Here is a 13,628-nt window from a genome sequence, read left to right as displayed (position 1 = left end):
GTGTACCTCTTCATGTGATTTCTCTGTTTTGCAGCCACTATCTTTTAAATACTCTTAACAGAGAAACTCAACCTGCTAAAAGATGAGAAGAGCAGATAATGTTCATAAGCAAGCAGCCCTCTTTCAGTCCTCCTTACTGCTTGACAGATCAGGAAGGGCAACTGCTGCTAATCTTCGCCACGATCTCAAGGCACCTGGGAAACTGGAAATATTTTTTTTAACATCTTAGTAGGTCATGAGCAGGAGTGTTAATCACAGTACCTTGGCCTGATTCCAGTTCAGAAATTACATTCTGCTGAGCAAATGCACCCCGTTGCATTTTCAGTGATTCACCTTTTGTCTTACCTGGTGTGGAGTCTCTGAGCAAAGCTAAAGAGCTGGGGCTTCCCAACCACCAGAAATGTTTTAATGGTGGATGAGGTCAACCTACACTAACTTTTCCTCCTTGTCCATCAGCTTAGTTTACAAAAGTACTTTAAAAAGAAAAGTAAGTGCAGTGTCTCACCCAAAGGGACACTCAGCCACTGAGTTACAAGGGACAACTTCAAAAGCGTATGTGTGTCAGGAAAGACTGAGACCTCTGATGACTGACCAGAAACTGGTGATCTCTTGTAGGCTGTGAAGGCATTAAAAGTCTCTTTTCATAACATTTTCATCTCCCTAGTGGGAGCAGTTAGTGTGGGAATGTTAGAGAAGACAGGGTGGTAGGAGCTTATTTACAGGATAAGCAAAATGGGATGGGAAAAGTGAAGCTTCTGCAACTGGTAGTACTGAAATTATCCAAGGCTTCTGGTTTTAGTACCTCTAAAGAGTTGAAGTGAAGATAGCCATAGTGGGGAAAGGTTTAAAAACACTTTGCAAGGATAGAGCCTTTCATCAAAAAAACCCATGGAGTTTGTGTTGTTTGTTTTTTGTGTTGGTTTTTTTTTTTTTTTCAAGAGAAATGTTTTACTGCATATTGTTAATATTGCTCAAATGAAGCTGGCTCTCAAGGTACCTAAATGTGTCTGAGTAGGTTCTAGTGACTCTTGGGCAATGGGAGTGCTCAATAACAAGACGGGAAAAAAAACATGCTTAATATCATCTGTTTAACTGGAGCATTTTAATCAGAGCTGAGCTCTGAAGGAGCCAGGTGTTATTTTGCTCCTGGCAGCAATTGAAACTTCACAGGCTTTTCATGACATCACGTCTTTTCCATGTCTTAACCAGTGACTCATCTTGCTTGCCTGTTTGTTCCTATTTCTAGCTGCCAGCAGGAACAGTAAGCTCAAGGTTAGCCTTCTCTTATTAATGGCACATACTAGTCCGCCCAAGGTCACCCACTTCACTCACTATTCTGGTTCTTGGTGAGTTGGTTTGGTTTTTTTTCCTCTTCCTCAAGGTGACTTTTGTTTAGCTGCTTCTTGGTGGCTTCCACTCCAAAGTCTACTTTTGCAAAGGAAATGTGTGTGTGTTAATGTAACATCCAGGAGCTCCGATGGCAGAGCAGAGCCCTTCTGTGCTGAGAACTGGACAGACACACAGCTAAGGGGGTCTTGGCCCCAGAGACTGTGCAGTCTGAAATGCACGTGCTGTCATGAGCATAGTGGGACGGGAACATACCAGCCACCTGGCTGCAGGCATCAATACTATTGACCAAAACAACCATAGAATTGTTGGAGGTCATGAGAAATGTCACACTTCACGTTGCGACAGTCCAGAAAAAGGTAGGGTGATGCTGTTTGCGTCTCCAGCTTTGAGCAGCTAGCTGGGTCCAGCAAGGAAGGCAGAATGGGGCAGATGTTATGGATGGCAGAATGGCACTCTTGCTGTTCACAACAGACCCTGGTATAGCTCCATGTGAGCATGAATGTTCCCTCATCCGTGCAGAAGGGAAAGTAAAGGGGTCAAGTATTACTGAGCCCTAGATTGGCCTGAAGCAGGACAAACGGCCCTCGGCCTTCAGGACGTGCCTTTATTTCTTGCTTATTCAGGTTATCTGTCCGCTAGAGAAAAGCGGCCGAGGTGGCCAGTCTTGCTGGGAGCTGAGCCGTCTTTGCAGGGAGTCAGATGTTTCGTGACACTTTGATGTCTAACAACTTGCTGTCCCTATAACTGCGGGTCCGTGAAGTCAGATATCCTGTCTCCAAGGCTGACCAAACTTTGAATGAGGTGCAAAAAGCTGTAGCGTGGGTGTCACAACGTGACGCTGAACAGCAAGGAAGGGGAAGAGGTCTCTCCTTCATCACAGCTGATGAAGCCCCAGAATTGTGGTTGTTGCTGGTTATTGGTGTGGACGTAGCCTCTGCTCTGACTCTGTGCAGCCTAAGCACGGACGATGCTAAGTACGTGCATCTTGTAGTTGTTGCCAACCAGCTGGACAATGGGTGACTCTTATTCTTACATATTATTCTTCTTTAAAAAAAACAAAACCAAAAACCAAATCAAACCATAATCCTCTAAAAAAATGGAAAGGTTTGTTTATTTGGAGGCTGTTTGTCACATACACTGCTAGAACAGTCATGGTGCTGAGGGGATTAAATCCGGTACAGATGAGAAGTTTCAGTGACGTTTTATTGGGAGCAAAGAACTTGAGGCTGGAAGTGTTCGCTAGAAGGACGATAGTTCAGAATCAGGGATTCTGATTTTTCAGACCTGCAGCAAAGAGCAACTGTTGTGATTTAAAAACTCATTTGTTTCCTGGGTCAGTACCTTGCTGTTTCTGCTGAGACAGCCAAGTAAACATAAGAAAAGCTGGTTGTGCTCCAGTCATAAATGTTCAGGTGGTGGATCTTGTGAGTAGAGGGCATCTGCACGTAATGCAAATGCATTTAGATCTTTTTCTCCCCTGATAAACATCGAGTTTTGATTGCTTGTTAGTGTGAAACCCTCAAATTTTTGTTTCAAGCTACCAACTAATGGTCTTGCGGGGGTTTTTAATTGTTTGTATCAAGGACAGGAGCGTATGTAAGCTACAAAAGGACAGAGTTGTTAGCACATTAGTGTGAATATACCTCACAGAAACCCTTCTGTGCTTGGTTACAACCCAGCTTTCTGATTCCTCATCAGAGACAGCCAAACAGGATTCTGGATGCTGAAGGCTCAGGCTATTCTTCCTAGGCATTTACTAGACTGTTAATTAGAGCTACACCAGGTACCTGCTGATCCCTGCCTGTGCCTCATCTACTTGTCTTCTAATGAGCTTGTGGTCTACCTGGAAATCTTGCAAACAATTTGGGGGAGAGAGAGGGAAGCAATCTGCGTCAGTTATTTTCTCCTTCATTAGATAAACATCTTGCACATAAAAAACTGAAATGTCTAATTACCTAAGGTTTGTAGTGGTTGAACTGGTGTAAAGGCAGCTACTGTAAATGCTGAAGAAACTGAGCTCGGATTTTGCAGTTTGTTCTATTTTATTTATGTTGAAGTATCTGGGGGGGATGCGGGTGTTCACTGAAGCTAGAATAAAACATGGTGTGAGTCAAGAGAATTAAGCCAGCTTATAGCTGTCTAAGAAGCTAACATAACCTGAGGAAAAAATTCACTTCAGGGTGATATTACAAAGATTCAAACGGATTTGGAAAAATGCAGTAAAAACCTTTAAAGGGAGGTGATATGCTCTGTACCTGTACAGTAAAACAAAGTGAGGAATCCGTCGGTGACTCACATAGAGATGAATCACATCTCTGCATTATACCACATTGCTGCCAGGGCAAGGTTATGAATAAACTTTATATACCATGAAATACAGGATGCCTTTCTCCCCCTCTCCACCTCCTCTGATAACCTGGGAAGGCAGGCACCTAAGTATATACTAATGAATATGCAAATTGCCTTCCTAATGAGGTAAGTGCATGGTCCACCAGAGAACAGGTTTGGCTGAGCGAACGGATGTAGCCCTTTGGGGTTCTGTACCTCCTGCAGCCACATCCCTGTCTCTCGTTAACATATAAATTGGGGCCCACACCCCCGCCCAGGGTTTCACAGGTAGAATACTGAAATCAACAAACCAGAATTAATAAATTTCAGAGCTTTCAGGCAATGGCACAGTTTGCTTTTAATACAGATGAACTCTGTGGGCTGAGTCCAGTTGGTTCCTCACTGAGCCGAGGCACTGCGATGGTACCAGGGCAGGTTTGGGAAGCCACTCAGAGTCCCTTGGGGCTGCTTCCCAGGACAGCCTGGATGTACATCCTCAGAGCTAACTCCTTGCTCTGAGCCATTGTCAAATTTAATTTCTTTCCAAGTTATTCTGCGTGCAGCTGGACAACGTGTCTTGCAGTTGCTTACTGCCTGGTCACAGCCTCATGCCGTATGCCATAAGCCAAAATGAACGCTAGTTAAACACAGAGCAGAAAATAGATGATGAGATTTTAGAGACAGAAGATGCTGGGAATGCAGGTGTAAAACAATAACGCTGTGAGCATGGGAACTGAAGAAGCCTGACTTCCTATGTATTTGTTTCTTTTTGTTGGTTGCAGGTTCTGAGAAATTACTGATACTGATTTAGATCTTTCTCCTAATGAGGCATGAAGAAAGCCTCTCCCCTGCGGATCCTTTGGTGTTGGAAAAAGATAAGCATTGCACTTAAGCTTTTTTCGCCAGTTAAGGCATGCTTAAGGTCTCTCTTCTTCACCTCACTATTTTCCTGACATTTGTAAGAACGTACCTTTGAGAGCATTTCCCCTCAGTCAAATTTGATCAAAAGTCAGTAGAGTTGTAGTGAGCATATACATGTGCACGTGTGGAGACTGATGATTTAATAAGACTCATGTCCTTAGGAAACCTGGCTAAAATAAAGCAACTATCATGTCTCTGAATAAACAGAATGATCTTACTGCTGTTGAGACCTTTCCCACTTGTACTAGTACAGTCAGGATCTAGCTGGCATGGCTGGTTTAGCTGTTTAGCAGCTAAGCAAGGATGTGGTGTCAGTGGATATGAGAATGCTCTGTGACAGATTTATCGATGGCAGGAGAAGACATGGTCACTTGGGCTGCGAGGTGTAGTCTACCTCATTCTGGTACTTCTTGTCAGGAGGGAACAGGAGGACTCTTTCTCAGTCAATGTGCAGTGCCTCGCTGTGATCAGCCAATGGATTACCCTGTCTTGAAATAAATGCCCAAGTTTCAAGGAAAAATCCCTTACTTTTCCAGAAGTGTGATGGAGAATCGGCAATATTCCTGCTGCATAATCTCTCCACTGGGAAATTCGTGGTGTGTTACAGCTGTGGATAGTCTCACAGTGGTGCAGTAGGCAAAGCCTTTTAAGCAAGCTGCAGGGAGCTTATTTACAAGTGCTTTCCTCCTACAGAAAGCCTCTGTGATATTCTGGTGCAGAACAAGAGGCGATCATTGATGTTTTCCTCTTTCATAGACTGGCTAGCATGCGTTCTGGAAGGGCCAACACTGTCTCTTGCACGAAGCGAAAACAAAGCTGTCTGTATGGGAATGACGGACAGGAGGATTTTAAAGCTGAGTAGTTTCCCACTCGCTGCATCTTGTGTGTTTTCTGGGGTTATGGTGATGTGCAGTGTCTGATCAAAACCTGGCTCTATACTCCTGCACGAGTGCTCGACGTGGATTTATTTTACTCTTCCAACTAGCTATATGATTGATAAGTTCTTTAGGGTCTTTTTCTCTAGAGAAGAGAAACACTAATCACATTTTAAACCAGTGGCAGTAAAAGCTTTCTTGAGCATGGGTTTTGGAGGACTAAAGGACCATTCATTTCAGAACTGCTGACCCATAAGAGTAATTAGCAGTCAACACCTTATGCTGAACATATGCTTTGAAGGTAAGGCTGTTTCACAGGGTTGCCGTTTGCCAAAAGATGGATGAAATGTATTTGTTCAAATGATAGATACCTCCTGGATGAGAGAGATGTTAAGCACACAACTTCTCTCCTTGGTTCAGAAGGCAGGTCCAGAGGGAATGGACTGGCTGCAGGACTGCTGATCTGATATAGAAATATTCCTCAGTTTAAGAGCAGGCACCCAAAACGTAAGGAATAAATGTTTTTGGCATCCAACAGATGGTAGATGACATGTTTTCCAGCTGTCACAAGTATTTCGAAATTCTTCTGTTGTATATGCCAGAGTTTCACCTTTGTGCTGCCAGGCTGAGCATAGAAATGACAACTGCAGGTAGATGTATTCTGCAGTGCTCTATAGGTAAAGAAAATTAAGCTAAACCAACAGAAGAGGATTAGTAAATCTCAGATTAGTATGCACCTCAGACATTGTGATTGGGATATTCCACATTAAATTCACTTTATAGAATAATTTTCATTGCATCACATCTTTAATTGTTGTCTCTAACTTCAGGTGAGAACAGTCACCTGCAGCATCTATCTCAAAGGCATTTTCCTGACCATGACATTAAATTGCAACACGTAAATGTCTTTTGCCTGGTACAGTCCTGGACTGTTTTCTGTTGCCTGTGCTTTGAAGTGTCAGCTTTCAGTGAACTCCGCTAATGTTTTGTTATTGCATTGAGGCTGAAGCAGAGAAGAGCAATTAAAGGGTTGACATCTTTGGTATTTTTTTAATAGTACATGTGTCAAAATGCATTTAACAAATCATAGTTGATGCAAAAGCCCAATTAATGCTAAAATGTAAGTAGGGTTCATTTCATTTGGGAACAAATGAGAATTTTAAAATGTATAATAACAAAAAGTGGTTGCTTTTATTTTAGATATAGGACCTAACTACAACTCCTATTTCTGAGAATTGAAGTCTTAAAGCCTAAATATTGCTTTCTGTGCCAGGATACAGCTGGACAAGAAAGATACAGGACCATCACCACAGCCTACTACCGAGGAGCCATGGGCTTCATCCTCATGTATGATATCACCAGTGAAGACTCCTTCAATGCAGTGCAGGACTGGTATGAAATATTGTTGGGTTTGTTTGGGTTTTGGCTGATTCTCTCCTCACAATTGTTTGTTGAGAACATTAGACGTCCCACCCTCCACAGTGCTTTGCATTACCATCTTCTTTCCTCTTCATCTAAACTTTGGGATAAAGAACTTGGTTTTTAAACTCTCCTTAGAAAAACTTCTACAGCTTCACTTTAATGAAAAAGTTGCATAGAAGAAATTAATCCTTTAATGCATTATTTGGGCTTATGAGGTTTCTGGCTATGCTGCTAAAACAATCCAGTTTAACAGTGGTTGTTTGAGTCAAATTTCATTTAAAATCTAATAAAGCTAAATGTTTCCAAACTGTCTTAAAAAGTGATTTTTTTTTTTTTTGGAACCTACAAGTGTAGACATATGGAACAGTATTCACCTTGCCTAACTTGAGATAATTAAAAATCTAACTTTACCCATTTAAAACTTGTGAAGTTTAATTTAGTTGTACTAAGAGGAGGAAGAGCAAGGTCTAGGACAGAAAGGAAGCATACCCCTTGGAAGGGGCCTGTCTGTTACCACTGACTACAGAAAGCACCTGAACAACTCTGTAAGACAGTGCTCCGTGTGGGATGGTAGGACGGGAGAGAAGGAGTTACCTATTAAATGGAAGGGTAGGGACTTAGCCCTAAAACTAGGTATGAGACAGATTCTCAGCTGTTACAAGCTCCTCTGGCTCCACTGCAGAAAATAATTTCTGGACTTTCTGATGACAAAAAGCCAGGAAACATTTTTGACTTACAATGAAAAAAGCAAGCACCAGGTCAGTCACTTCAGTAGCTCCACGGCAGTATCAAAGCTGCCTTGGTACCCACATCTTGGTACCCACACCCACTCCTCCACATCTTGGTGTGCGCTTTCCCTTCCCCTCCTGTTGTAGCTCATGCCACCTGTCCTCTTCCTCAGGAAGAAACAGCTCATCTCACCCCACACTGTGAGCTGATTTTGGAAGTGGAGCTGTGACCCAGACCACTTTCCTGCTCTCCTGCCTTCTAGACAAGTACATGTACAGAACAGGAAGAGTAGTGGTCTTGCCAGAAGAGCCAGAGGCATGGGCAGCGCCTGCAGCCCCCTCGGTGGCAGCTGATGGGAGGTGTTTTCTCAGCAGGGACCCAGCACAGTGCCTGGGGTGAAAACATCTGAGCCACTGCTACCAGGTAGTGGCCACAGGCACAGCACAGAGAAGCGGAAGGGTGAATCTTGTTGCTGGAGCTCACGTTCTGACATGACATCCTCTCAAAGGGATGCCAGAATTTGTGTAGGAAACAGAGGGCATGGGGAGGCAGGGGAAGGGCTGTGTTTATCCTCAGAAGTAGTACCCTTGTGGCTCCCCTCAAATGTCTTGCAGTCATTTCTGCTTGTTATCCTGTTGCTGTATACTGCAGATGGGCATGGTCAGCACGCAAAGACAGACAATGCAGTGGTTAATGTAATCTCATAAATCTGATAGATTGATTTGCAGTGATCTCAGTGACCTACCGGGAGCATGTGACATATGCTGCCTAAGGCACTGGCTCTTAGCATCCAGCTCGTCTGGCTTTTTGTTGAACACCTGTTCCATATCCCCTAATCTAGATTGTAACTCAAAGCTGCAACAATGTGATTCGTTGTTTCTAGTAATTTGGCCTTCTTCCAAGGGTGCCCATTATTTGTTCTGGCTGTCCACTGAAGTAGTTGATGATGATCATCACAGTTAAAGATGTAGTCTCTGCTTTTACCCCATCTCCAGTATCATGACACCATGCTGCAAGAGGTGAACTGCAGCACCTTCCCTGAGCTGTCCTTCTGCAGCTATTGACGGAGGAATAAATTTTTTTCCTTACTAGAAACATAAACCCAAAGGCTTTGCCAAAACCAGGTTCCACCATGTGGCGCACCCCCCCCCCCAAGCTCAGATGAAGCTGTTTTTGCGAATGTCTGCACAGGGATTTTTTCCTTAGGAGTACAGGCATGTGAGCTAGGGCAGTATCTTTCACTAAACCATAAATATTTTTGGCTTGGTTCCCTGATGAAACAAGGTATATATGACCAGTTCATCTGTCTGTCTAGAGGTTCCTTTCTAGTAAGTTTTTCTTATCAGTCTTGACTTAGCTAAAAAATACCAAATCTCAATCTATGAGCTGCCACTGTGAGCTACTATTTTAAAGTTTGCAAAAGTGAAGTTTAACCTGAAGCTTTGTATTAGAGATGGTCTAACATCTGTTCCATCAAAGGCACTGGTGCAAGAGTGTAAGAATTAGGAAAGGTCCGCTTTTGTGCAATTGACTTCATGTCTTCCTGCGCCACAGGGGCCTCATGAGTATCTTCGCTAAGAGCACCTTATCAGCCAAAGGACAGAGGTGAACCATCACTGTTGGTTTTTACTCTGTATGTCAGGAACCTTTCCAACCATCAGTTTTAAGATTCTGAGCCCAAATGATGTAGCGTGGCAGATAAAATTGGCCTGCTGTAGCCCATTTCCTCCCTTTCTGAAGCTTGTCCACAGGAGATGAGATGAGGACTGTAGCAAAGCCAGCATTGCTGTGCCAGCAGAGTCCTCTAGTGGCCATGCAGCTCAGACATGTTTTTTTCCCAGGCTGCAAAATTGCTTTCTAAACTTCTGAAGGGACAAGAAATGGAAACAAAAGCTTGTCTGGAGCTGGTGCTGCTGTATCAGCCTCTGACATTTGCTAGCATAGTAAGTAGGTAGAAATTTTTGAGTTTTTTTCACCATGCTGTGTGATGTATTTCAAGAAAACGTTATACTGGATCTGGTCCTCAGTCAGGATCTGTACTCTCTGTGGAAAACTAACTTGTCCACTACTTGAACTCCTTTAGCTCAGAGTCTTTATCTCCATGAGCCGCTTAAGGTCAAGGGCTAGACAGTAGCAGTGTGCGTAATGATAAAAACGGAGCCCTAGAAGCCCTGCGGTGCTTCTGTTTGGTGCTGGTGAGAGGATGGGGTGGCAGCAACTGGGAAGGTGTACAGGCTGCAAAGCATACCACTGATGGTCAGCCCTGCCTTGTCTCATCCATCACAAGTGGATAGTACAGCCTTCCTGCTGAGCCTGCTGTGCCCAAGAGGGAGGACCTCCATAAGAGTGAGAGGGCTGGAGCCAGAAGGTTTGGGATGTGAAATGGTCTGATGGGAAGACAAGTGCCTGACCTACTTCTTGTCCACTAATGAAGCTGTTACCCTTAGTAGTGTTGCTTCTAGATGCCCTAGGAAATGGCAAAGTTGCAAGCTGGTTTTTGCCTTGCAAGGAAGGCATGTGGCCCAATACGTGAGTTGCCTCTCTGCTTGCAGAGGTTTAGGTGAGGCTACAACAAACCACACTGGTTCTAAGACCATACTTCAACTCTCACTGAAATTAAATGGGGCATCCGCCTAGAATATATGCAAAAACTAAGAGCAAAGCTCATCCCAGGTCTTCTTACATCCTGCAAGTTCTCAAAAATTACAGCAATTAATCCTACACTTCCTGTCTCTCATCTGTCCTGCAATCCTAGCTGGCTAGTCATGTGTTTTTCAGTGTCCAGCTACAGTAAATAAAGAATACTGTTAAGTTGAATATTTTGTCATAAATGCTGCATGATGCAGCAGATTGGCTGCCCTTTTAGACATTGAGAATAAATAAGCAGTACTCAGTTAATGTGAATAAAATCCAGTAAGGAACCTGTTAACCTTCGCAGTTATTTCCAAAATACCATATGTGGCTGGAATTTGAGTGTTTTCGCTGGCATAAAAAGATGAATAAACTATCTGCCATGTGATCATGGCACTGGGCTTATAAAGCAAATACAATCAAGCTTAGGAGAATACCTCAAGAAAAGCATCAGCAAATAAAATATGAAGTGATGCCCCTTCCGCTAACTTGGCTACTTTCCATCCCAGTCCCTTCTCATTGGCTGGTAAGAATTTACTAGCTGAATATAATTCCCGGTCCTAAAATTATACCCATTCACAAAACCTTGGAATGGGTCAAGTTGTGTACAGTAGTCATCTATGTGTTTTACAGTAGGACATTCTCCAGTCTAAAGCTTGTCCCTTCTTGCTGGTGCCCTGCCTATTGCTGTTTGGTGATTCAGATTTTTTAAGATGCTGTGTAAGCAGGCTGTCAGCATGAATCTCAGCCCATCTCACTGCTTTCTCTTGTACCATCTCTTCCTGCAGAGCTCCCTACAGAAAACAAGCCAAAAGCATGAACAAACAGCTGAACCAGAGACCTAGCACTCCAAGTAAGCTCTCGCCCATGACAAACTCTGACCGTCTGTTGAGCTCATAGGGGTGTGCATAGATCTTCATAATTAAACTCAAATTATGGGAAGGTAGCTACGTGCAAAGTCAGCTCTCCATCAGAAAGAAGTCTTTTCCCTTCTAGGCTTCTCCAGCATCTTAGAGTTTACATCATCTCTCTAGCTGGGAAACTGCAATAGCAGGTTGTGCTCACTAGCCTTATTATTCTCCAAGCCTTTTCATGAAGCTCCAACATCCTCTCTAAAACTGTGTGTATGGTGCAATTTACCTCTCATCTCTGTCTCACTGGCATGTGACTGTTTTAACAGCCTTCTGACCTGGCCTCACCTGCCCAGAAGGGAAATGAGAGTATCTCTTCCAGTCTGCCATACGATTTCTTCCTTGGGTGATCTTTTTACTGCACCCTTCTTATGGGTGGATGTCCTAAAGAGGATTCTGGTTTGCTTTGTGTCACTTCAGAATTACTTCTCTTAAACCAAGTAAAGGCACTTTTTTCTCCTGAATGAGGAGGATCATGACTGTGTATCGGGTATTTAGACAAGCTCTCGAGGTAGTATATGAACGTGAGGCACGGCCTGTCCTTCATTCACATGAAACTCCTCAATTAATGACAATTATCTTGAAGCAGGTGAGAAAGAGTAAGATACGCAATTTAAATGCATTTGGACACGACCTGTTCTCTTGCTCCTTCACTGGGAAGGGTACAGCAGATCGCACCAGAAGCCTTAAAAGATTAAGCCTGAGTGATTTTTCCTTACTGAAGTTTGACAAGAGTACAGTCAGGTTATTTTACAAGAAAAAGCATAAATGGGCAAAAGCAAAGGTGGATTTTACCTGATATTTGAAAATAACTGTTTTGTTTGAATAATAAGATGTCTTTCCTGTAGGGTGAGTGAAAGGGTTACATGAGCTTTCATGGCTTTCAGCTCAGTTTCTAGATCTTTTTGTTAGGTTCCTTTGATAATTATTATTTGACATGGGCTTGATAGTTTTGTGTATAGATAAATCAGTGGTTTATACCTCATTTGAAACTGTACCGAAACTAGAATATACTCAGCATTTGATACTGTAAAGTAAATAAAAAATACCATGGAAACTCTGCTTTGGACAATATAAACAATTTAATAGAAGGGGAGACAAAATTGGTTAAATTTAACTTAGATTTAAGTGACAGCTGGGTTCGCAAATCATCAGCTTTATTTATCTTTAGGGCTGATCTCCAAATTCGCTTGTTGATATATCCATGTAACTGTGAACCTGAGACTATTTTTCTTCTAAGCATGAAGCATAAAAACCATGCTTTATCGTTAATTTGGGGAATTCAGCACAAATAAGGCACAGCATTGTTATTGTGTCACAGAAATATATTTTTTCCAGTGTGTATATTGGATTGCCCTGATAGGTGTTGAAACATGTCAGTTGCACAAGCCTATGTATTTATTTACCTTTCCAAAACCTTCTGGGAATTTGCTGCCTTTGTTTCTGTATGGAGATCGGTGTTTCTTTTAGACATCCTTCTTCATAGCTTGCTTTGTTTTTAATTCCTAACAAATGTAAATGGCAGTGTTCTGTGAGAGAGGATTTTCACTAACTTGTACTAAACAAGGAGAAGGATGAGTTTCTGTGGGAGATCATGCTTTTTTCTTCTTTTTAATTTTCTAAGTAATTCTGTTTACATAGCTAAGATTTCGCAGTGTCAGCGGCTGAAATGAATCCAGAGGGAGGAACAGGAACAGAAGAGAAGCCTGGTTATAGGTGTTCTAAATTGAACCCTGGAAGACTTTGTTTCTCTCTATTACTTGTGGAGGGAGACTGGGGAGATTTCATCTTCCTGGGCTTTGGTTGATTTTTGAGGTCATCTCTTTCTGTGATGAACCTTGAGAAACCCCAGAGTACCATGTAAACTTACCACAGAGTCATAGTAGTTCTCACAGGGCTTGTCTACATGGAGGCACTCAGAAGGGTGAAAGTGGAGGAGCCAGAAGTGGGATTGGAGTGAGTGCCTTGCCAGGAGGACACCAAGAAGAGTAAGAAGCTTCACTGCACAAAGTCTTTCTTTATTTTTGCGTGTTGCAGTGTGGGTCTGGGCTTGTGCAGTGGGCTTCATTTAGGTTTCTGTTTTCCAGTGCAATCCAAACAGGCTGCTACTTAAAGGCAAGTCACAGAGTAAAATGACCCCCTCTTTCATAGATATCTGTGGAGTGATGTGACTAGCTGCTTTCCATGGAAAAGGCAAGTGAGCAACTCAAACTAATTAAAAATTATCATTAGTATATCAGAGCTGGAGGCTGCGGCTAATTCAAAAGAGAAGGAATCAAATGCTTTATTGTTAAGGGAGTTCAAGCAAATGAAAAAATCTGAGGGCACTCTTGGCTCTCCGGGGAAATGGTAGGTTTCACTGAAACTGCAGTGCCGTCTGTGGAGGGGTGGCGAGTAGGGACAAAGAGTGGGAAGATGAGTTAGGGGCTGGAGGAGAGGTGGAGGAGGTAAGCAGTGTATC

At 42.9% G+C, this 13,628-nt stretch overlaps 1 protein-coding gene across 1 annotated transcript in view; it reads left to right on the top strand.

Moving 5' to 3' along the window:
• RAB3B (RAB3B, member RAS oncogene family) overlaps positions 1 to 13,628 on the top strand; it is a 51,809-nt gene that overhangs the window by 32,974 nt on the left and 5,207 nt on the right. Inside the window, exon 3 of the mRNA XM_009981465.2 lies at positions 6,748 to 6,866. Coding sequence (XP_009979767.2) covers positions 6,748 to 6,866 — 119 coding nt within the window. The remainder of the gene's footprint in view (positions 1 to 6,747; positions 6,867 to 13,628) is intronic.

Source organism: Tauraco erythrolophus, chromosome 10 (genome assembly GCF_009769465.1).
Source record: "Tauraco erythrolophus isolate bTauEry1 chromosome 10, bTauEry1.pri, whole genome shotgun sequence".
Lineage (NCBI taxonomy): Eukaryota > Metazoa > Chordata > Aves > Musophagiformes > Musophagidae > Tauraco > Tauraco erythrolophus.
The sequence above is the reverse complement of the archived record's forward strand: the minus strand, read 5'-3'. Positions and strand labels throughout refer to the sequence as shown.